The following is a 26,120-nucleotide window of genomic DNA, read 5'->3' on the forward strand; positions in this document are numbered from 1 at the left end:
ATGCCAAGTTACAGGTATCATAAGAATATTACAAGCAGGAAAAGGTGAACGTGCTGCAACCAAACAATTTGTCGTCAGAAACTCGTCTTACTGTGATTCCGACTGAGATACAAGCATGCAGACGGGATGTGTTGAATACCATCAGTGACCAAATCAACATGTAGTGACAATGCAACGTCAATATAATTGATACTGTTAATCAAATTGCCAAATGATATGACACACAGATTAGTGCCATACATACTTCATATAAACTAAAATGAAAAAAAAATCGACTGCAGAAAAACATTTACATGTAAAGCCCTAAAGTGTCACCGCTATAATTGCCAAAACACAATGCTATGGGTTGAACAAAGAAAACATAAAAGGTGCAAAACATAAAAAAAAATAATGCTGTACAGAATTGGTGGACCTTTCTGGCAATCATTTGGTGTTTGTTAAAGGCAGTCGTTGCTTTCGACGGTGACACATCCATCGGTGTGAAGCAAATCAGGGTTTCAGTGTATATATACCAAATGATTTGAACATTAAAAATGACGTTTATCAATTCAAATTTCGAACTGCAATTTTTTTTAAACAATAAAGTAATAAAAGAAATGTCTGTTCACACATTTGTTTGACCAAAATTTCATATTTGAAATGGGAATTAAAAAGAAAAATCTAGTGTTGCGTTTCAATAGTCGGTCGGCATAGAAAGTTGGGTTGAAAGTCTAAAGATTGTGGAAACTCGGGTGACTTCAGTTGTGAACTTTCCAAGTTTATTCATTAAGTCTTTCGTGTTTGCTCTCCTATCATTACAACAAACTACCACTTTGATAAAACAATAGCAAAGTTGTAGTGTTTCCTTAAAAAAATACGGACACCATATTCAAGATTGGCCGTTATCGGAATATCTGTTTACTGAATAACCTTGAATATATTTCTACTTGTCTGTGACACATTCCGGTTTTCATTTATTCCTTGAAAAAAAATCCCCATATGTAAAATTATCCCGGGTTGTTTACATCAATGATAGTTATAAACACGAAGGTGTCAATAGTGTGATAGGAACTGCTTACCCGCTCGAGGTATTTGCTGTTGATCTCAACTTTGGCTTAATCGTATTTTTTATGCCCCACCTACGGCAGTAGAGGGGCATTATTTGTTTGGTCTGTGCGTCCGTCCGTCTGTCCCACTTCAGATAAGTTTTTGTTCAAGGAAGTTTTTGATGAAGTTGAACTCCAATCCACTTGAAACTTAGTACACATGTTTTTTTTATGGTGATCTTTCTAATTTTAATGCAAAATTAAAGTTTTGACCCAAATTTCACAGTACACTGATCATATAAAATGAAAGTGAGAGTAGGGTATCTGTGACACATTCTTAATGTTTTAAGTGTCTATCTATCTATCATAATTTTCCACATGTGTAACTAAACATGAAAAAAATCATATAATTTGATGTAAGAACTCCAATTAAAAGTCGTCTGATGTCAAAATATATTGTGTTGATCTCATGATTATGAACATGTTTGTCCCATCAAACGATGCATGAAAAGTGATCACAAAAACTCACCTTGGTAAAGGGAGCTCTATCTAAATTATATTAGAGATGTTTTACAATTCCATATATGAAAGGGGTGAGGCTTTATCTCCATGGCATTTCTATTCGGTGCACTAAGAAGATCTTGCCATTTCAAACATGAAAATATGTTTATAGTTTTGGGTGTTGATATACAAGATGTCTCCTTTGAGTGAAATTAGCAAATGGAAGGGAGATAATTTAACTATGAAATTAATAATATAAAACCATTATGTTAAACCACAACAAGGTTATCTCCCTTTCAAATCATGTATTCATCATTTTGCATAGTTTTTACTTGTCTGACAATTTGTTTTTTCAGCTGTCTTTTAGAACATATAACAATGATTTAATAGCCAAAATTAGTTTTAAACTCCTTATGAAACAGATAAACAACAACTGGATATGGATGTTATGAGTATCATCATTACATTGCATTTGTTTCATATTAACAACCTTCCTTTAGCAATAAAGCAAAGACTCTTTGCTAAAGCACAGTAGCTATGTCAAAATGATAAACACCTTCTGTCTTGCATATGAATGCATTCATTACAGTATTCTGAAGTCTCACCAAACACTGAGGCTAAACATGTTATAAACTGAAACAATACACTAAATAAAATATCAGTTAATCTTCACTTTTAATATGAAATTACAAAACAAATTATCACAGTCTGAAAACATTGCACAAAATATCAATCTAGTTTGACATTTTAAATTATTAACATTAAATTTGTGATAATGTTTGATTTTATCAAAGATACAGAGTTTTTGAGAGGAGCTCATACATTATTCATATATAATACCTATACATTGAATTGAAAAATAAAATCAATTTGTACAATACTTAAAAACAGGTAGATTGTTAGGCATTGACAAGCATTTTAATCCTGTTTTGAGTACAAAAATCTATACTTTGAGACAATGTTTGATGACTCTATTTATACACATATCCTTACTTCTGTAAAAACTGAAATATATTTGGTTAAAACAATCAATTTTAAAATTGAAGTAGTGGATGAGAAAAAATTCTATGAAATTGTATTCTTTATTGACATCATGAATAAAACTCTAAAGAAACTCACGGTCAACCTCATAATCCAGTGGCGGATCCAGAGGGGGGGTTCCGGGTGTGCGCACCCCCCCTTTATTTTTGCCGATCAATGCATTTGTATCGGGACATATGTTTTGCACCCCCCCTTTGCCCTGGGTTAGCACCCCCCCTTTCGAAAATTCCTGCATCCGCCCCTGTAATCAAGGCAATATACAGGCAGAGACTATAGCAAAAAAATCAATGTAATTTGACTGTGCACAGTAGCTAGATAATCAAAACAGGATAAAGATGAAAAAATATTATTTTGACAATAATCTCTTATGGGTTTGAACAATCATCTAATGTGATACAGAAATGTATGTAGAGCAGATAAAATTTTCAGCTATAAACTCAAATTAAAGATCTGACATAAAAATTATTTACCACTACAGCAAAAATCAAAATATAATTCACTTTAAGTAAAAAAAAGGAAAGCTGTTATAATTATCCGTTATAATGCAACTATCTCACAACTTTGAAAACAAGAATGTGTCCAAAGTACACGGATGCCCCACTCGCACTATAATTTTCCATGTTCAATGGACCGTAAAATTGGGGTCAAAAGTCTAATTTGGCTTTTAAATTAGAAAGATCATATCAAAAGGAACATGTGTTCTCAGTTTCAGATGATTGGACTTCAGCTTCATCAAAAACTACCTTGACCAAAAACTTTAACCTGAAGCGGGACAGACAAACGAAAGGACGGACGGACGGACGAAAGAATGGACGGACGAATGGACACACAGACCAGAAAACATAATGCCCCTCTACTATCGTAGGTGGGGCATAAAAATACCATGGTTGGGGAGTGCTTGAATTAATTATTTTCAGAACATTATATGCATTATATGGATTGTCCAAAAGTTCTTGTTACACATTTGAAAGAAAACACATGATACAGATAGAAAACACATGATACAGATAGAAAACACATGATACAGATAGAAAACACATGATACAGATAGAAAACACATGATACAGATATTAGTTTTTATATCAACTATAAACTAGCCAAACCCAAGTGCTACTTTTGAATCTGAAACAAAAAATAAAATCACTGTAAACAATTCAGTGCTAGTCTTCTGTCTTTTTTAATTGATATACTTATGTGCCAACTCTTTCATACAGAACTAGAGGCTCTCAAGAGCCTGTGTCGCTCACCTGTTACTGTATTTACTGATGTCGATCATCTTGGTTAGTAGGTGGGGTCATTAGACACTTTTTTTAAATAGATACCATAGTAATGATTGTGGCCACATTTAGTTTAATATGGCCCATAGTTTTAGAAAAGAAGATTTCAAGTTACAAAAATGACAAAAAGTTGTTCAAAATTTACTATAAAGGGCAATAACTCCTTAAGGGGTACTCTTACAATTTTTATCATGTCGACTTATTTGTAGATCTTACTTTGCTGAACAAAATTGCTGTTTACAGTTTATCTCTATCTATAATAGTATTCAAGATAATAACCAAAAACTGCAAAATTTCCTTACCATTACCAATTTTAGGGCAGCAACCCAACAACGAGTTGTCAGATTCATCTGAAAATTTGCGAGGGGGTAGATCTTATTCTGATTGACATTTAAATCTTGAAAGATTTGCCCTAAATGTCTTAGTTTTAACCCTTTCCTCCATAATGACGCCTTTTGACGCCACCCCCTTTACTCCATAATGACACCTTTTGACGCCTGTGTAGTACCTCAGTTGAAACACTTCGACTACAAAGTGTCTGCAGTTGACTTTTATAAAATAAAGATTGTATCCAATATGAAAAGGAATATCATAGGAATATCTGACTTAAATTTATTTGATGAAATGGTTGTTTTTCACAATGCTTTAATACTTCAAATCATAAGTTCAGCATTTTATCAAAAAAATCCTATGCGAATCAAGTATTCAAAAAAAAAAAATCAATGGAGGAAAGGGTTAAAGATATAAATCAAAAACTGCATTTTACCACTATGTTCTAATTTTAGCCATGTCGGCCATTTTGTTTGGAAGGCGGTGTCATCGGACACATTTTTAAAACTATATACCACAATGATAATTATGGCCAAGTTTGGTTTAATTTGGCCATGTAGTTTCAGAGAAGAAGATTTTTGTACAAGTTTCAAAAACTGATGAAAATTTGTTAAAAATTGACTATAAAGGGCAATAACTCCTTAAGGGGTTAACTGACAATTTTGGTCATGTTGACTTATTTGTAGGTTTTACTTTGCTGAACATTATTGCTGTTTACAGTTTATCTCTATCTATAATAGTATTCAAGATAATAACCAAAAACTGCAAAATTTCCTTAAAATAACCAATTCAGTGGCAGCAACCTAACAACGGGTAGTCAGATTCATCTGAAAATTTCAGGGCAGATAGATCTTGACCTGATTAACAATTCAACCCCAGTCAGATTTGCTCTAAATGCTTTGGTTTTTGAGTTATAAGCCAAAAACTGCATTTTACCCCTATGTTCTATTTTTAGCCATGGCAGCCATCTTGGTTGGTTGGCCGGTTCACCGGACACATTTTTAAAACTAGATACCCCAATGATGATTGTGGCCAAGTTTGGTTAAATTTGGCCCAGTAGTTTCAGAGGAGAAGATTTTTGTAAAAGTTTACGGACGACGGACACCAAGTGATGAGAAAAGCTCACTTGACCTTTCAGGTCAGGTGAGCTAAAAACAAACTATTTTTGCATAAAGAGACTTATCATAAATTTTGTCATTTGTATTTATTACGTTCTTGTAAAAAGTGAACAATTATCTTCTAATCAATAACTTCCATGGCTATGAACTGTACATACTGTTAACAGATTTAAATTTTAAGTTATAACCAATATTTAAAATCAATAATGAAATTGTATTTAGTCTGTATACATGTCACTTTGAAGTTGTGACACATACAACTGTGTCACCAAAATTTTATTTTAATATTTTTCACATATAAAATAAATGATACCACTGATAATATAATCATATAAATAACAATAATAACAACACTATAAAATGGTGGTACCAGAATTGTTTTTATACTCAGGTTGATTAACCCTGTCAATAAATTGGCTATCAGGAAGTATAACAAGCCATTGTAGTTCACAGCATCTATCAAACTGTACAAAACTTTATCTTCTTTTTTACCTGCAATAAATAAAACTTCAAGTGTCTTAAGGTGGTACCTATCACTTTCACTAAAAATCAATTTGGCTCGTTTAATTTTGATAAAATTTTAACAAAGTATTAACTTTGACCCTTAAACAGAAATATAAAAATTTCAAAAAATTTGAACCAACCGTTTTGTCAGAAAAATTACACTGGTTATATAGCATTTTGACAAACACCAATTTTGATCTTGGAAAAGCTTATTATTCCCTTTAGTGTTAGGTACACCTTAAACTGTATAAAGGAAACAATTAGTTTAAACATATTTATGTGTAGTGGATGGGGAAACAAGTTATTACAAATTTGACATGTCATCTAATTTTGAACACAATATAAAGAAGAAGTATGAATATTTTGACCATTTTTATATCTTTCTTTACCTCAGACTTTTCTTGCATTTTAAACTTTGACACATGTGTTCACCCATATTCATTCTACTTGAGTTAAATAAGATTTAAAACCACTGAGTTGTTTATCAATATTAAGAATGCAGTGAACAAACAAGAATGCAAGAGGAACAAACCACCTTGACTAATAAATCATTTCTACTGTATTACAAAACAGATCAAAATTGACAAAATTTGATGTCCTTATAATTTTATATATATTTTTCCAATGTTAAGCACAAAATCAACTCACCTTTTTCTTTTTTCTTTTGTAAACTTTTGATAAAGAGGAAAATTAAATCTATTAACAAATATGAAGCCATCAGCTGTAAACATATTCCAATCTGAAACAAAATAAAATTTATTTTATAACTTGCTAGTGCAGACAGAAACACAATGAGTGAAATACATCAGAAAGTTAACTGGCAAATGGTCCTTGTGTCTTGTAATGTTTCAAAACAAAGAACATTGAAAAAAAAAAAGCTGTTATCAACTATTTTTATGAACGTTTTCAAATTAACTATTAAAATTATGTCTAACTGTTCACTTTGCACATGTTTGAGCTATATAAACGAATTGTTCTACCCATTTTTATCTTTCCTTTTCTTACTCTGTCATCAAACCTTTTTCCCACATGTTTGCTAGTGTGTAAAGGGTGGAGAAATCATGTCTTCAACATTACTTTCAAAAGTTTTTTCTTCAAAATGTAAAAACACAACAGTGTGCACACTAGACCTGGTAAATAGTTTATGATTTCTACACGTTTTCTCTTAACCATTTATATTGTTCATCAGTCATTGTTGTCTTCCATATTTTTACAACTGAAATTGTCTGCATGTTAAAACAAACCATATTCCCGTTTGAATTGATTAACACTAGTAATTTTGGGGCCCTTCATAGCTTGTTGTTTCCGATGTGAGCCAAGGCTCCATGTTGAAGGCCGTACATTGACCTATAATGGTTTCCTTTTTAGCTCACCTGGCCCGAAGGGCCAAGTGAGCTTTTCCCATCACTTTGCGTCCGGCGTCCGGCGTCCGGCGTCGTTGTTAACTTTTACAAAAATCTTCTCCTCTGAAACTACTGGGCCAAATTGAACCAAACTTGGCCACAATCATCATTGGGGTATCTAGTTTAAAAAATGTGTGGCGTGACCCGGTCAACCAACCAAGATGGCCGCCACGGCTAAAAATAGAACATAGGGGTAAAATGCAGTTTTTGGCTTATAACTCAAAAACCAAAGCATTTAGAGGAAATCTGACATGGAGTAAAAATGTTTATGAGGTCAAGATCTATCTGCCCTGAAATTTTCAGATGAATCGGTCAACCCGTTGTTGGGTTGCTGCCCCTGAATTGGTAATTTTGTGGAAATTTTGCAGTTTTTGGTTATTATCTTGAATATTATTATAGATAGAGATAAACTGTAAACTGCAATAATGTTAAGCAAAGTAGGATTTACAAATAAGTCAACATGACCGAAATGGTCAGTTGACCCGTTTAGGAGTTATTGCCCTTTACAGTCAATTTTTAACCATTTTTCGTAAATCTTAGTTATCTTTTACAAAAATCTTCTCCTCTGAAACTACTGGGCCAAATTAATCCAGACTTGGCAATACTCATCTTTGGGGTATCTAGTTTTAAAAATGTGTCCGGTGACCCGACTATCAAATCAAGATGGCCGCCACAGCTAAAAATAGAACATAGGGGTAAAATGCAGTTTTTGGCTTATAACTAAAAAACCAAAGCATTTAGAGGAAATCTGACATGGAGTAAAAATGTTTATGAGGTCAAGATCTATCTGCCCTGAAATTTTCAGATGAATCGGTCAACCCGTTGTTGGGTTGCTGCCCCTGAATTGGTAATTTTGTGGAAATTTTGCAGTTTTTGGTTATTATCTTGAATATTATTATAGATAGAGATAAACTGTAAACTGCAATAATGTTAAGCAAAGTAGGATTTACAAATAAGTCAACATGACCGAAATGGTCAGTTGACCCGTTTAGGAGTTATTGCCCTTTACAGTCAATTTTTAACCATTTTTCGTAAATCTTAGTTATCTTTTACAAAAATCTTCTCCTCTGAAACTACTGGGCCAAATTAATCCAGACTTGGCAATAATCATCTTTGGGGTATCTAGTTTTAAAAATGTGTCCGGTGACCCGACTATCAAATCAAGATGGCCGCCACAGCTAAAAATAGAACATAGGGGTAAAATGCAGTTTTTGGCTTATAACTAAAAAACCAAAGCATTTAGAGCAAATCCAACACGAGGTAAAATTATTAATCAGATCAAGATCTATCTGCCCTCTAATTTTCAGATGAATCTGACAACCCATTGTTGGGATGCTGCCCCTGAATCGGTAATCTTAAGGAAATTTTGCTGTTTTTGGTTATTATCTTAAATTTTATTATAGATAGAGATTAACTGTAAACAGCAATTATGTTCAGCAAAGTAAGATTTACAAATAAGTCAACATGACCGAAATGGTCAATTGACCCCCTAAGGAGTAATTGTCCTTTATAGTCAATTTTTAACAATTTTCATAAAATTTGTAAATTTTTATTAACATTTTCCACTGAAACTACTGGGCCAAGTTCATTATAGATAGAGATAAAAAAATGTAAGCAGCAAGACTAGTAAAGTAAGATTTACAAACACATCACCATCACCAAAACACAATTTTGTCATGAATCCATCTGCTTCCTTTGTTTAATATTCACATAGACCAAGGTGAGCGACACAGGCTCTTTGGAGCCTCTAGTTTAAAATTGTTATTTGGATGGAGAGTTGTCTCATTGGCACTCACACCACATCTTCCTATATCTACATATTGCATAACTTATCCCTAAGAATTGCTTTTACAATTTTGTTTTCTGAAAGTTGAAATACTTTAATTGAAGATGCAAATTGAAAGTTGCTGTTATAATTGGGAAATAAAGAATCCATTATATCTAATGAGTAACAGTTAACACAAACATAAGAATAAAGAACTGTTTTTGTACAAAATACAAACATACCATCCATATTACATATGGTACATTAGTAAATCTTCTTGATATAGGTTCTATCTGTGTGAGGTATGGTAATATGGTAAATAAAGCTGCTGCTGATACAATCAGTACTGCTAACAGATTCATATAATCTGATACTGTTTTCCTGTAATAATAATTAAACATATTGAAGGCTAATAAAGAGTATTGTCACTAATAACATATTATTTATATGAATGAAAATGAAATGTTATGTATTCTCTCATGCTAGTTATGTTCAGGTATTATGCTACTTTCTATACAGTTGGTCCTTATCCTAAGGTGGTTGTGAAGTGAGCATACACATTTGAAACTTGATTGTCAGTCTATAGTGTCCTACGCTGGTTCATCACATAAATCTATCTGTATTGACATTAAAAAAAACTAAAATACGTAATTTAACTATTATTCTATTCTTTGTACTACTGTAAATTGTGTGTATATCAATATTCAGAAATAAATTTATGTGTTTATTTGGAATTTTTTTGTAGTATAGTTCTCATTTTACTCAAGACTTATCAGAAGTTTAAGCTTCAAAATTAATTTGGTTTGTTTAATTTTTATAACATTTTCACAAAATGTTGTATGGTGGTACCAAACATCTTGACTAAAACTAATTTGGCTCATTTAATTTACAAAACATTTTCACAAAGTATTTACAATAGAAAGTGATTAAAACTTCCAGCTAATTTTTATAGAGTTATCTCCCTGTAGTATGTACCACCTTATACAAACCTTTCCTTGTTAAAAACTAATCTTCCAATCTCCACCCCAAACAAGTACATGATGAAATAACCCACATTTGATATAATGCCTTCTCTGTTACTATCTATTATACCATGTCTTCCACCTTGGCCATCAATGCCCTAGAAACAGTCAATGGTAGCAATATATAAAATTATTTTCTTTAACTCATAGATAATGAATAGAAGTGATAATTTCAAGGAGCCTGTATTGCTTTTCTGGTATTTATAGATAAAACTGATAACGTTTATTTTTTATTGACTCAGTTCTCAATTCTCATGTTCACTCATCTCTCTTAAGTTATCTAAAATTTGGATTACCTCAGAAACTTATAAACAGATACATGTAGTAGGCAAATGGATATAATTTTGTCAGTGTATTTTCGTGGTCCTTTCCGTATGAGTTTTTGTATTAATTATACATGAACATGTAAAGCTATTATTTTTCCTTTTTTAGTTTAAAAGCCTCTTTGGTCTAAAATGACAATTTAGACAATTATTTCAACCAAATAAAGTAACATATCATTAAAATATCATGAAAATAAATCTAAAGAAAATTTTACTTATTCCATGAAACTTTGAGCTGACACACTTTCAACTGATTGATTGTTGTTTGCTTAACAGTCAGTGGCAAATATAAATATCATGGACAGTGGTAAAAACAACTACCTGTATAATGTACTGGCTCAGGCCTCTGTATGTCAGCAGATACTGATGCAAAATACACAATAAAATCACAACAAATTTCCAATACATTACTGGTAGTAGAAAACTTAAAATACTGGCTAGTATCTGGAAGAAAAAAATAATACAAATAAAGTGTCAATCAAAAACTACCTGGGTATATGTTAATTAGAAAAGTATATATGATTATGTAATGAATGACACTTTTGAGAAAAGGTAAACAATCCAAGTGCACATTTCATTGCAACTCAAACATTGTAAACTATACCAATCTGAATATTAATCAATGTGTATAAAGTTTAAAACTAAAAAAAATATTTAATTCAGTCATATTTCCCTTTAATTTTGAAAAGACGACTCTATGTAAAAAAAAATTACAAACACATGGTCTTTAATTAAGTATCTTTTTAAATATAAACTACAAAAACAGTAATTGCTTAAAGAATTATCTTTGACTTCCAGAATTGTTGTTGTAAGAATGACAAAAAACGAGACTTCCTACTGGTATAAGGGAAACAACTCTAGTTAATATACTAAATTGACATAAACCATTAAATTACAAGTATCATATTTTAATTTCCATTAAAAAAAACCATGGACTCTGGTACATTTTTGGTAGCCATTTCCTTTGAGAAAAATCTTACCTAAGATGGGTTTGGCTATTGTTCAGCCCATCTTGGTTTTTATGTCAACAACGTGTATTTTAAGCTTCCAAAATAAGTGACAAGTGTGTACTGATTTTGTTATATGTTTACTAAAAGATTTTTTTTCAAATCTGTAGACAAAGAGTGGATAAATTTTTTTAATGCACTCCTTAAGTCTTCAAAAGGCATTTTCAAACTACCTATTCAAAGTTTATTTACAACACACATTAAAAAACATCTTGCGAAAGTACTTGTGAAGCAGATCACAGGGGTTTCAACAATCATTGACCTGGGGTAAATGAAACAATGAATTTCAAGCAATATTTCACATACAACAGACACAATTTGACAGATAGCCAACAGTCAAAACAAAGAATAACAGTTTAATTCTTGAAAAAAAACTTTTCTTTTATACTTTTAAAAAAAATTACCTTGACAGCTGCTAAAGTAAAGAAGAAGTTCCAATGTGTTCCATATTCTGTAGCATGTTCCTGGTAGTTCACTCCTTTGGTTGTTATAACTCTAGCTAATCCTAATACCAGTAATGGAAGGCTAGATAGGATAGACTTATAAACCTGGTAAAACCTTAAAAAAAATATAATATAACTTTTAAAATTTTTCATATGTTTTTTTTCTTTTTCTTTATATAATAAAATCATGATTATCGATTATTGCACTAATACTGGTGAAGTTGGTCACAGTAAAATATAATATGGCAAGACTTAGTGATAACATTAAATATATATACTATGGGAAACATAAAGTTTACCAATATTAATATAATAACTGTTTCAGTGGATGGCTCTACTTTTGAAGAAAAAAACACAATAAGAACACTGCCCTTTTTATAATTTCATTGCAATGTTTGATACTTTTTTGTTTGTTTTTACTAGTACATTAATGGTACAATTAAACATGAATATCAAAACGACTTTTGTTTTGCAGATGTCCAGTGTTAGCTTAAAAAATATTCTACATGTACCTATTCTGACCTTGTGTCAATTTGTTTTGTGCCTCAGGGGAGACAACTGCATTGGAAACAACAAACAATCCCACACCAGCATCCATTAATCCTGTACCGTAAGTCTCTGTCTTACAGAATCTCCTAGGGAAAACTGTAAAATCTACTGCTAATATTGATATCACTGTCCCAATCAATGTGTAGGCTTTAAAATTAGATATGAACTGAAATCTGTCATCTAATTCAATTGCTGGGAAGTCTTTCACTATTGTCTTTGCATATTTCCATGTTAAACTAGGAATTCTATAACACTTCCAAACAATGGAACCAACTGCTACCATCAATACAGAGGAAAATAGGAAATAAAGACTTTCTGAATGAGTGGTTGCTGACAAGAGTGTTGGAAGCACCAAACATGGGAAATCAATCATAAAAATCTTCCTGCAATAAATGGAGTTTTCATACAAAATGGAAACAAAAATTATTACATTTATAATATAAATCATATTTTGGGTTAAACATGTTAAATGTCTAAAAGTTGGAAAGAAATTGCAAAGAAAATGCATTTTACCTAATTTGAAAAAAGGAAAACTTAAACAAACTTTAATTTGAATCATCTTTTGGTTATATTTCATATTTACTCAAGAAAAATATAAACAATCAATCACAGTTATCATTAGCTGCAGAACCGTAGCTCTTAGGTCCTTATGTTATTTTTTACTATTTGCGGAGCCTAACATAACATAAGGACCTAAGAGCTACGGTTCTGCAGCTAAGTTAACATGGTTATAGATGTAAAATTATGCTTTACTAAAATATGCATATCTTTTTAAGGGACCTTTATAGCTTGCTGTTCCGTGTGAGCCAAGGCTCTGTGTTTAAGACCATACATTGACCTATAATGGTTTTTCTTTTACCATTTTACAAATTGTGTCTTGGATGGAGAGTTGTATCATTGGCACTCATACCAAATCTTCTTAAATCTATCTTTTATTTCATTGTCTTAGCTACATACATGACATATTATATAAGTTCTCCTTCAGTTTCAGTGAAGTAAGTTTTAAAGTAAATTATGTTTTGTAATTTTTTTCTTAAGTTCTTGTTATTTGATAAATTCTTAAGATTCTGCTACATGTATGCATGTAAAAAGGTGCTGTTATTTCCATTTCATTCTTGTATAAAAATGTTGTTAAATCATATGGATTAAATAACAGAAAAATACTATACCAAACATTTGACTGGCCTAATGAAGTCTGTGCATGAATATGAAAGGCTAACAGTAAAGCTCTTCTAAGAAATACAGACACAACTGGTACTGATAAAACAACTGAAATTTCTAATACACTGGTTCCTGTGTGGTTGGTTACAAACTGTTCCTGAAGGTCTCTATATTCCTCAAAAGTTGTCATAATTCTCTACAAAATTAAACACAGCATTATTTGATAGCACACTGTTCAATGAAAGCAGCAAGTTTGCAAGGTCTAATTTGATTTCTGATACATTGTCTCATTCAAAAAGATTCATAATTGCCATCTTAAACTTTGATATATATCTGAACAAATTATCTCATTCAACTCTTGTCCTGTTTATATGTTTAAATTATTATGATTTTTAATCAAAATATACTTTAAAACAAGAGAAAGATAAAATGCTGGTGATAGCCTTTCTTTGTTAACATTAAAAATGACATCATACAGAAACTTCCTATCCACCGGGCAGCGGCTACTGACTGGATAAACAATGATAAACATTGATTACATTTTACCAGAAATTATGCTGGAATTTTTACAATATTTTTTACAATATATAAATCTACAGTCAACATGATACTGTAGATTAATAATATTCCTTGGATATCAACTTTTCATGGATTTCATGGGTACCACAAGGGTTCGACGACTTACAGAAAAGAGCGATGATTTATAGAAAAGAACCGAAAAGGACCAAAAAGAACCGAAAAGGACCAAAATATCGTTTAAAACTTGACGGAAAACTTTACATGAGTTATTGGATAAATACGAATATTTTGTTTTTTTTGTGTGTGTGTATGTGTGCTACATATTAAATGAAAACACATTAATTGTGACTTTGGCACGTTAAACCTGTCAAGGATTTGAATTCTTCAAGGCAAAGTCCCGTTATCTCGATGCACAAGTTTCTCTATAGATACATGTAGCACAGGCCAACATTTATGACCATCTGACATCATTTCACTAATCTACATATCTGTTTTAAGTGGTTTATTAGATAATATTAAGAAATCAACAGGCCATTAATTTTTTCAAACCCTTGAATCTATACGCTATTATGGCGACTATATAAAGAATAAACAATTATCAATTATACCGGAAGCGGCTGGGTGCGCTTTTCATTTATTTATATTTCTTGAAAGATGAAATAAAATGACCCTGTTTTGCACAAAATTTATAATACATGTACTGTATATAGATAATAATGTATTTTTTTTATTGATTAATCTCCTTTTATTCCCATGTAGCCCATCGTTTTAGGGTATCAAAAGCCCAGTAGTCAGCACTTTTTGTGCTGACATGAATTATCATTGATATTGATATATGATTTATAAATCGTTGCTCTTTTTTGTAAATTGTTTGAAATTAAATGTTCAACAAATCACAAATTTCCTATAGGCTTGAATGCAGACTTCAGCAAAACCCTGAATCAAATATCCACGAACATATAAGTAGTCCTTAAACCAAGGAAATTGGTACCCACGAAAATAATTGAATCCACAGTATTGTTAAGTATTCTGAATGTTTACTTTGTCCCCTTTCATTTTGCACAAATTATTAAGAAATATTGCCCCCCCTAATTGAACAATGCTAGGTTGGGAGGAGGTTTTAAATTTGTAGTGATTCCGTTCTATATTTTTAGGATGATCATAACCCTAACGCATGAATAACAGACAGAGTTGTGTAATTGATCTGTAAAAGCCTGTATTCTGTAGCCTATTTTCGGGAAATGAATTTACCAGAAAATCTAATCCCCAAAATAATTTGATGTCAAACTAAGTCTTTATCAAAGACAGCGAAAGTTCTTAAAGTTAAGCATACTTTTGACTATGAGCATTATTTTTAACTAGTTCCCTGTTTTAATACTTATTTATTCCCTTAATTTTTTAATACCAGTAGAAATATTAAAAATAAATCCGCTTTGGGATAAACATGTATGAATTCCGATATTGAACCCCGTCTCTTACAAGATTTTGGTATCCCGTTTTGCAAATTATTATTGAGATACTAATTCAATATTAATTAGCATACTTAAAAAAAAAAAAGAAAAAAAAAGTACCAAACTCCGAAGAATATTCAGAACCAGAAATTCTTTAATATTACTGAATGCAAGGATTAAACATTTGTATATTTAGACATACAATTAACTTGAATTCTTGCTGAATGTCAAAATCAAAAGCTTAATCAGTGAACAACGGCAACAAACGATTGGATGACAACGTCTTCACTTGGTACAGACAAGGACGTATAAAGAATATACGTCCTTGGTACAGGCAATGCCGCATTTTCATGTGTTCAAATTTTGGATTATTGACCGATCTTGACCCAGGGACTTTCTATACTAGAATAGAACTAGTATAGAAAGTCCCTGGTTGACCTGATTTTAAGGCTAACCGCTATATGCATAAACCTCTCAATTTTAGATAGAGTCAGTCTAATGCGGGCACAGCTGTTCCACTTTATACTTGAAAACAAAGAATTCAACTAGAATCAAGTCGAGTAGACCCAACACAATGATATACTCTATATAATACATGCCATCAGTTTCCGCTGTGGATAGTTTATAACAAATACAAAGTAATTTAAAATATATATTTTTTCTAATAATATACAGAAAAAGCTCGAAAATTATTGGAATTAACAGAAAACAAAAAAATAACGGATTTTGGAAAAAAGGGGGAGAGCAAAAATAAAATGGTCACTCATGTCTCCAAATACCTATGGTATTCTTTGCCGTTGATGTGTGTAAATGTAACTCATCTCACAAGTATAACTTGCTAGATAACCTTTGCCGTATAGTGTGTTTGTTTTTTTTTGCACGTTGGCAGAAATACCATTCAGACCGCATCAACGCTTTAATTTGCCTAGTAACAAGAGAAGGATAAAGGACAGCCATTCCTCTGTAAAATATTGTTCCTTAACAAAAGAACAATTATGACTAATGGAGGTGGTCCTGGTACCTATTTAGGACGAATCTTCTATAGGACAAGACAAGACGATGGCCAGATCCACTAGATTATGGAAATTAATGAAGAAGAAAATAGAAAAAATGTTATTACAATTTTCAAAAATGCCGGGCGAAACAAGAAATTCCTTAAACGAACAACCTAAGCAAAGACTGAAAGAAGAAAACAATATTTTTTGTTGTATAAAAGCAGTAAAAATGTGGAATAAAGAGTCAATAGTCCGCACTGCATGAACGGCGTGCAGTAAATAGTATAAGAAAGTCAGCTGCATTATCCTCGGCTTGGAAATCATTAAAAGAAGGACGAAAGACACCAAAGGGACAGTCAAACTCATAAATCTAAAATAAACTGGCAAAGCCATACATTATTTAGTCCTCATTAAATTAAAGACACATATTTCTTTGTCTTCACTAAGTAAGATACATTATGTGTTGATAGAATTAGACAGCTATTTGTATTTCAAAGTACAAATTGGTACATGTACATTATATTCTAAGATATTTTCCACAATTAAACTGAAGCCTAAAATATATCATATTTTCACATATAACCAGTCTCACGAATTTGAAAGAGTCATTTCCGGATACTCCAGTACGTTAATGAAGGAACATAAAAAAACACAATAACTTCTAACCACGTTGTAATTAAGAATTTTGCAAACAAATCAACCAAATATATTTCAGTTTTATTGTATGATATCACTTATCTATTTATTGTGTGCCTTGCTTGTACATGTATAAGTATATATGTTATTGTTAATGTATAATTGTTACTCCTCTTGTAGCAACATACGTGTGCCTAAGTTGTAATACATTGTCTTGTCTTGTCTTGACTTTTCTTGTCAAATCAAGCAAGGAATTGAATGGCTAACATAAAATAATTATGATATTTAAACATTTTTGACATAATACCACGATGATGAATACTTTATAATTGAAAATAATAAACCAAAAAATATTAAGAGTTTGATTTGATTAATTTAAAAGCCACGCAGTGTTTAACTTTTAATCCAGTGTAATTTGCATGTTTACTGTACACTAGGTAAAGTTTATAACAATGCAAGTTATGTCGCAACCAATAACAATAAATAAATCATTAATAAATCTCTTACGGGACTTTTAATATTAAAACCATTCAGATACATGTATACATAACAAAAGGCATTGAACTTATAATCTGTTAAACTGTAATAAACCATATACATAATTAAAAGTACTGCCGTCATTAATTTGTTGATCATTATGTTTAATCTTGAATTGTTGTGTTGTAACCTAGGGGATTATATGGGTGTATATATTCAAGTTCTTACAAACTGTCTCACAAACACATACAGACTCACAACGGCACTTTAACGTCTTCGTGAGTTCACTGGGAGATTTTATTACAAATTTACTTTGACATTTATCTTCGCTAATCAATATGGTAAGTCTTACGTTGTTTTCTATAAAAAAAAAAAACCAACATATATCACTTTATAATTATTAATCTATTTAATAATTGGTATGCTGATATTTCGAATTATTTTTGACTTTTTTTTCCTGATTATTCCTTCAGATTTCAACAGTTAAATCAAGCTTTTTTTTTGTATCTGCGTAGGAACTTGAAATCGCAATTTGCGTTAGCATTCACATTTGTAAAAATCATCAATCAGTTACTTTATAATGTACTTAATTATTTGAAAAATGATTGTTTAAATATATGCATAACATTCTACTTTTTTATCTTTGAACATATTGTATGTTACTTTTACAGAGGGAATGCATTTCTATCCACGTCGGACAGGCCGGAGTTCAGGTCGGTAATGCCTGCTGGGAACTGTACTGTTTGGAGCACGGTATCCAACCTGATGGTCAGATGCCCTCAGACAAGACCATTGGAGGCGGTGATGACTCTTTCAACACCTTCTTCAGTGAGACCGGAGCTGGCAAACACGTACCCAGGGCTGTCTTTATTGATTTGGAACCTACTGTAGTCGGTAAGTTGATAGTAAATCTTTGCGTATAAGGATTTCGTAAATATTTATACGATAATTTCATTACTTGTAGATGGTAAATAACATATTTTTTATATAAACGTAATAGAAAATCGTAAAGAAATACTGGTCGTTGGATTTCCAATGTAGTTGCGGCAGTGTAGACATAATGTTCACCTATTCATTTAAATAAGTGCAACATTCAAACTACTGATATTAGGAGCAATAATTTAATTTGCGCGAGATTAGGATGGTCGAATTGCAATCTGCCACTTGATTTTGAAGAAAAAGACGATAGGTCGAACAGAGTCTTCTGACTGAAACTTCCCAATAAAAGAACCATTTAACTATTTAAAAAAAAACGAAAGCATTCGAAATAGAAGATGTAAAAAAAAACCATAAAAAACATTGTTCTGAATAATATACATACCCCTCAAGTTAAACATTTGGTAGCGTTAGGTTTTGGATAAAAGAAAATCTGCAACTGATATGTTAACCGAAGAACATACTTTTGATTTGCTGAAGTATCAACCACGGTTTAAGTCATGATCAAATGCTGGTTTATTTACTTTTTGGCCATGCAAGAATTCCATTATTTGTTTAAGTTCCAGAATCCCAATATGGCTATATGGCAGGCTTGTTATATAATTTAACAAGAATATATACATGATATATCTTTGTCTTTTAGATGAGGTCAGAACTGGTACCTACCGTCAACTGTTCCATCCAGAACAACTTATCACAGGAAAAGAGGATGCTGCCAACAATTACGCTAGAGGTCATTACACAATTGGAAAAGAGATTGTTGATCTGGTTTTGGACAGAACCCGTAAACTGGCTGATCAATGTACCGGTCTCCAGGGATTCCTCATCTTCCACAGCTTTGGTGGTGGTACCGGATCAGGATTCACATCACTCCTCATGGAACGTCTCAGTGTTGATTACGGAAAGAAATCAAAACTGGAATTCGCCATCTACCCAGCACCTCAAATCTCCACTGCCGTCGTAGAACCATACAACTCCATCTTGACCACTCACACAACTCTTGAGCACTCCGACTGCGCATTTATGGTAGACAACGAAGCCATCTACGATATCTGCAGACGTAACTTGGACATTGAGAGACCAACCTATACAAACCTTAACCGTCTTATTAGCCAGATCGTCAGTTCAATTACTGCCTCCCTGAGATTCGATGGTGCTTTGAACGTTGACTTGACAGAGTTCCAGACCAATTTGGTACCATACCCACGTATCCATTTCCCATTGGCTACATACGCACCAGTCATCTCTGCTGAAAAAGCTTATCACGAACAATTATCTGTAGCTGAAATTACAAACGCAGTGTTTGAACCAGCAAACCAGATGGTAAAATGCGACCCACGTCACGGAAAATACATGGCTTGCTGCATGTTGTACAGAGGAGATGTTGTGCCGAAAGATGTCAACGCCGCCATTGCTACCATTAAGACAAAGAGAACCATCCAGTTCGTCGATTGGTGTCCAACTGGTTTCAAAGTCGGAATCAACTACCAACCACCAACTGTTGTACCAGGAGGTGACTTGGCTAAAGTACAAAGAGCTTTATGTATGTTGAGCAACACAACTGCCATTGCTGAGGCTTGGGCCCGTCTTGACCACAAATTCGACTTGATGTACGCCAAACGTGCATTCGTCCATTGGTACGTCGGAGAAGGTATGGAGGAAGGAGAATTCTCAGAGGCTCGTGAAGATTTGGCTGCTCTGGAGAAGGACTACGAAGAAGTCGGTGTAGATTCAGTTGAAGGCGAGGGAGAAGAAGAAGGAGAAGAGTATTAAGTGCTTTAACCAGATCATAAGCAATAAATTAATAGAACAATCTTTCAATGTATACTAAGTATACGAAATAAAGCAATTAAATATGTTATAACAATGAATTTCGTTTATCATTTATCAAAACACGATCAACTTAATTTAATCAAAAATGCAATACACATATTGTGTTCCCCATTTGTATTTGATTAATCATGAATCTTATCACAATAGCATAAATCGATTAATGGAGATAAATTTTCGTTCATTTTGTTAAACCCTTATCGTAGCAGGAATCTTCTATGTAAGTGGTATTTTGTCAGGATATTCAGTATCTATGTTTCGATATGGTTTGTGTTTTAAGTGTTTTGTGTAAATGAAAGTTTTGATTGTATTCAGTTTTTGTTGTTGACCTGGTATAGTCTGAATAAGTGAGAAAAATTAATGATGCAAGTACTTTATAAACATAAAAGGATGAGGTATATGTTATGAATGGTATTGAGACTTAAGCTTATAGTTATTCACTTAATCCAAGGTATGTGGGTGTAAATAACTTACCATAAGAGGCAGATTTAACCCCCTTCCCTTGCAGCTACATGGTTGTTTGATATAAAATACGGAGATATGGTATCTTTTACAATGACAGAGTCCAAATGGAGTAGATTCCCGTAACTATATTTCACTGTACTTTCTTAAGCAATAGGCAAAATCCATAACGTATAAACAGCGAAAAAAATCTCAGACTTGACAAAATGTGAAACAATTCAAACATAAAATTCAACTGCCTGATTTATGTTTAAACAATAAACGAAAAGCAAATGTAATACATGTAGCAACAAAAGAAAAACGCTCAATTATATGATAATAACTCGGAACAGGCACTCATAGAATACGGTAGTGTCAACTATCACCCTTACTCAAGGCAGTGTTACATTAAGCACAGCAAAAGCACACATTATAAAAGTTCAGTTCGAAAAGGCTCAACTCGTCAGATCGACAAGAAGCACTAAAACAAACAAGAACACAAAAAAAATCATTGACATGAATCAAAAAAAAAAAAAGCAAAAATAGAAATTAAAACAAACACACAAACAAACAACAACTTACATAAATACAAAAGTGCAATGCAATTGTAATGCAAAAGTCTTCATAATTGTGAAAATAAGATTGGGGTATTCTGTTTTTGATAACTACAATACAGGTACATTTAAACTTAGTGATCAAATCTTTGTATCTATGAAACATCTTAGGGAAACTTTCACTGAATGCTAATCAATGGTTAGAAGATGTATACGTAAACCTTAAAGTTAAACAAGTAATCCATATATGACGCCCATTAAAGTATAAAACGTACCTTCATAAAACGAGCATAGCGATAAACAAGAAAGAACCAAAGGAACAACGTGGTCTAAAAATGGTAAAATTATCAATAGGGAACTAAAATATCGCCTCTTTTGTCGTAAACTTTTGTTTCGATTTCTGGTGTGAAACTGAAATATCCAAATCAATTAAAGAACAATAAGTACTGTGATATTAGATTTATCTAACGTGAGTTCCCTTTGCTACGTTTCTGTAGTAAATAAGGGAATTTATGAATGTGATTCGTAACAATACAGGAACAAGTTTGTAATGAAAGGGGCATAATTGAAGCCCATGGGAATACCTACAACCTGCCGATAAACTGGTTTGACTAAACTTACACAAATATAGTGTAGTGGATGATTACAATTCATAAATGTTTAAGTACTATCCATTAAGTTGCCTTGGTGTTCCTCTCCTGTTACAGGATGGTTTTTGATAAAACTATAAACGAAAAACAAATACGGCTTACAGTATAAGACACTTGTCTCAGAATTGTTTATCCTATATATACCTTAAACTTACACTATATTAAGGTATATAGGAATTGTTTTATATCGGAGACAAGTGCATGTGCAATACAACAACCATTCACAACCACCGAGTTGAAGGTTCATGAATTTGGACAGCTACATACAGAATGTATTTTAATCAATTTCCTTTAACTTTGGAATTTATTTAAAAAAAAAAGGAATTATCTTATTAACAGAAAAGAAAAATGTCGAAATATATTTAAATGTAAAACTTCGGACTTGAATGGTAAAAAGACCTGGATGGATCTGAATAGGCCTGAACATTTACATCGCCTCAACATGGTAAATAGAGCGAGAAAAGGTTTCAATGATGGACCATTTATGAAAATACTTGACCTTACTATGACCGGTGATAAGAACATCAGACATTATATACGCATTATGGAAACTTGACCATGACTTGTAAGCACTTTGTTGAATACTTAGTTCTTCACTAAAATACGATACCACGATAACGGTTATTTGTTTGGATGGAATTCTGACCAACTGGTAATTACGACAAGGTGACTTATAACTCTTAAACACAATTCATTATACTTTTTTTAAAAGGAAAATGAAAATTAACGAAATAGAGTTTGCTGGCACCAACTACCCTTATGGGTGATGCCGCGGTGACATGCAGATTGCCTTACTATTTTTAAAGATTTTTTCAACATATATATTTTTTTTCGTATTACAGAACAAGTTTGTGTGAGTTTCTGTTTTCTTCTACTTCTTTTTTTTGCCCCACCTACGATAGTAGAGGGGCATTATGTTTTCTGGTCTGTGGCTCCGTTCGTTCGTCCGTCCGTTCGTTCGTTCGTCCGCAGGTTAAAGTTTTTGGTCAAGGTAGTTTTTGATGAAGATGAAGTCCAATCAACTTGAAACTTAGTACACTTGTTGCTTATAATATGATCTTTCAAATTTTAAAGGCAAATTAGACTTTTGACCCCAATTTTAGGGTCAACTGAACATATAAAATGAAAGTGGGATTTTCAGGTTAAAGTTTTTGGTCAAGGTAGTTTTTGATGAAGCTGAAGTCCAATCAACTTGAAACTAAGTACACTTGATGCTTATGATAATTTTATGATATTTCTAATTTTAAAGCCAAATTAGACTTTTGACCCCAATTTCACGGTCTATAGAACATGGAAAATGATAGTGCCAGTGGGGCATCCGTGTACTTTGGACACATTCTTGTTTTCTTATTATATCTAAACAATTTATGTAAATATATTATAACGGAGACATGAATGTATATGTCTTTGGTTAAAAAAGGTATTTTAAAATCACATGTTTATATATATAAACAGAGACATAATACATGTATAATATGTCAATAATCGGATATATAAGTAATCAATTTGTATGGCTTGTATTTTTTATTTCATATTTCATTTATAGTGTATATAGACATAAGAAGATGTGGTAAGAGTGCCAACGAGACAACTCTCCATGTTACCGTTTTTCTGATTCTAATTGATAGAAATGTGCTCTACATAGCTTATAATTTGGAATAAAAGATAGTAATTCACCATCTATGGATAAAGATGCAAAGATTCTTCAAGCATTTATATATGAATTATTAAAATCTTTGGTTTCTTTGTAATATAATATTTTACATCTATAAGCCAAGGGGTCCACGGAACCCAGTTTCTCAACTTCTTTATGAAGCTAATAAATGTTTCAGGAACTTGAACTGTAGATTGCATGTAATGTTAACGTGTTGGAAGAAAACTACACACACAATTAAGTAACGCACAGAAAAACAGGAAATATATTTTTACAAAATTTCCTTCTAGATACCAGCTCAGTTTGATCATAAACAAGCCTCTGTCCAAGCTTGGTATAAATTCAGGATAGTTTAAGAAAGGTATTCAAAATTGAAATACTTTAACCACAGAGTGAATGTTATCTTAACTCGCAGAAAAAGTTCATTTAAAACGTATAATTAAAAAAAGAAAAAAAAAGATTTTGTTTTCCAAAATTAACTTCTGGATGCCATCTTCTGATCATAAACAAGCTTTTGTCCTTGTTTGCCGGGTAGAAACCCAGGATAGTGATAGTCAGTCAGTTAAACATAAACTGCAAGATATCAAATCTAAACTATGTGAAAAAGATAAAAATGAGTGGGTTGAAAAATTGTTTAATGACAGAAATCAATGTAATGGTAATAAATTACGTATTTATAGAGAGTCTAAACATGTTTTAGAATTTAGTTCTTATGTAAAATTAGTTCGTAACAGGCAGCATAGACGTGTTTTGTCAAATTTTAGAAGTGGCTGTTTACCACTTGCAGTTGAAACGGGTAGATACACCAACCAAAAATTCCTTTAAATGAGCGCACTTGTATATATTGTACAGATAATTGTGTAGAAGATGAAAAACATTTTTTATTAGGGTGCGATTTTTATGCAGATTTAAGATAGATTTAATGAAAAAATCTGGTGATATTTGTGATTCTTTTAACGATCTTGATTTACAGGGGGAAAAAATTAATGTCAAATGATGCTATTCAACCATTTTTAGCTAAAACTTTATATCAAATGTTTTATCGATTTTTAATTACATATTATGTAATTATATGTATTCATTGTGTTTTATATTGGTATGTGACACTATAATAAATTATTCTGATTCTGATTCTGATATTCTGTTAAGAAAGTTATTAAAATTAAAAAAAAATCAACTACCGTGAGAGGAAATGTATCGTAACTGGCAGACGAAAACTAAGTCCATGTATAATGAATGATGATTTCTCATTTTCTATCGTTAATTGTCCATTTTAGATGGTGACGTTCCCTTGACACCATCTTACGGTGTTTATATATCTCAACTTGTACGATTCGCTCGTGTTTGTAACAATGTTTTAGATTTTAACGAGAGAAATTTATGAATTACTGAAAAATTTTACGCTAGGGTTTTCGATATCACAAACTAGTCAAAACATTTACTAAATTTTATCATCGGTATAAGGAAATCATTCGTAAATATAGCTCAACATGCAGATTTCTTATAACGGTTCGGGTATTTCACATCCGATATTTTATGGAAATATTATTTATAAAGCACAAAAATGTCAGTATTCACCTAAGAAGCTAACAAAACCTTTAAATAGACTTATTAAGAAGGAATATAGTAACGATACTGTTGTCAGATCATTAAAGATTGCTTATTTTGGAGTTAATATTGATTCACTTATAGGGTCTTTGCATCGGAACTAAACACATTTATTTAAAAACCAGTTGTTGGCATGACACGGGTTATGTTCTTCTCATATATGTTATGATGGTATGCTACTAAACCCCTCACGGGGAGGATTGTGCCTGATATTCATATGATGAAGACATACTTTTTCAATCAGTTTAACTGAAGAATGGAGCTAGCATGTCAGTTAACTGTTAGTACTCGGATGTTATTTATGTATTATTGTCATTTTGTTTATTTTCTTTGGTTGCATCTTCTGACATCAGACTCGCATTTTTCTTGAATTGAATTTCAATGTGCGTATTAATATTGTTATGCGTTTACTTTTCTGCATTGGCTAGAGGTATTAGGGGGGGGTTTGAGATCTCACAAACATGTTTAACCCCGCCGCATTTTTGCGCCTGTCCTTAGTCAGGAGCCTATGGCTTTTGTTAGTCTTGTATTTTTTTTTAACTTTTAGTTTCTTGTGTACTATTTGGAGTTTAGTATGGAGTTCATTATCACTGAATTAGTATATATTTGTTTAGGGGCCTCCGGGTGCGAGCATTTCTCGTTACATTGAAGACCTGTGACCTACTGCTGTTGTCTGCTCTATGGTGGGGCTGTTGTCTCTTTGGCACATTCCCCATTTCCATTCTCAATTTTATAGGCAATTAAATGACGTATAAACAGAATTTTTTTTACAAAATTTATTTCTGGCTGAATACTTTCTTATGATCCTAAACAAGCTTCTGTCCAAGTTTGATAGAAACTCCGTCAAGAATTGTTAAAGAAAATTTCAAAAACTTTAAATCAGAGTGAATATTTGTGGAC

General features: G+C 32.3%; 2 protein-coding genes across 4 annotated transcripts in view; one reads left to right on the forward strand and one right to left on the reverse strand.

Moving 5' to 3' along the window:
* LOC134693357 (tubulin alpha-1A chain-like) overlaps positions 1 to 20,354 on the forward strand; it is a 32,107-nt gene extending 11,753 nt beyond the window's left edge. The window contains exons 1-3 of one of the 2 annotated variants that reach the window (XM_063554131.1): positions 17,711 to 17,888; positions 18,219 to 18,441; positions 19,127 to 20,354. In XM_063554131.1, coding sequence (XP_063410201.1) covers positions 17,886 to 17,888; positions 18,219 to 18,441; positions 19,127 to 20,256 — 1,356 coding nt within the window. In that variant the 5' untranslated portion in view covers positions 17,711 to 17,885 and the 3' untranslated portion in view covers positions 20,257 to 20,354. Of the gene's footprint in view, positions 1 to 17,710; positions 17,889 to 18,218; positions 18,442 to 19,126 lie in introns of those variants that run through there. The other variant, XM_063554147.1, reaches the window with a different exon arrangement.
* Positions 4,604 to 15,292, reverse strand: LOC134693272 (phosphatidylinositol-glycan biosynthesis class W protein-like). 2 transcript variants are annotated; one of them, XM_063554028.1, is made up of 9 exons: positions 15,240 to 15,292; positions 13,478 to 13,665; positions 12,272 to 12,691; positions 11,721 to 11,874; positions 10,631 to 10,753; positions 9,954 to 10,084; positions 9,207 to 9,345; positions 6,445 to 6,535; positions 4,604 to 5,784 (listed from the first exon to the last, which is right to left on the reverse strand). In XM_063554028.1, the coding sequence occupies exons 2-9, from the start codon at positions 13,657 to 13,659 to the stop codon at positions 5,558 to 5,560; spliced, it is 1,467 nt and encodes a 488-aa protein (XP_063410098.1). In that variant the 5' UTR covers positions 13,660 to 13,665; positions 15,240 to 15,292; the 3' UTR covers positions 4,604 to 5,557. The 2 variants fall into 2 exon arrangements, with proteins under 2 accessions (XP_063410098.1, XP_063410091.1); XM_063554021.1 differs by lacking the exon at positions 15,240 to 15,292 and adding an exon at positions 15,176 to 15,229.
* Positions 20,355 to 26,120: the final 5,766 nt, after the last annotated feature.

The sequence above is a fragment of the Mytilus trossulus genome, chromosome 1 (genome assembly GCF_036588685.1).
Source record: "Mytilus trossulus isolate FHL-02 chromosome 1, PNRI_Mtr1.1.1.hap1, whole genome shotgun sequence".
NCBI classification, from domain to species: Eukaryota; Metazoa; Mollusca; class Bivalvia; order Mytilida; family Mytilidae; genus Mytilus; species Mytilus trossulus.

Bases quoted from the DNA above. Each gene is read 5' to 3' on its own strand.
- LOC134693272 (XM_063554028.1), bottom strand. From the start codon at position 13,659: ATGACAACTTTTGAGGAATATAGAGACCTTCAGGAACAGTTTGTAACC. The intron at 10,754-11,720 runs GTAATTTTTTTT...TTTTTCTTCCAG, and splicing joins TTACTTTAGCAGCTGTCAAG to ATACTAGCCAGTATTTTAAG. The intron at 6,536-9,206 runs GTATGTTTGTAT...ATTTTGTTTCAG, and splicing joins TACCATATGTAATATGGATG to ATTGGAATATGTTTACAGCT.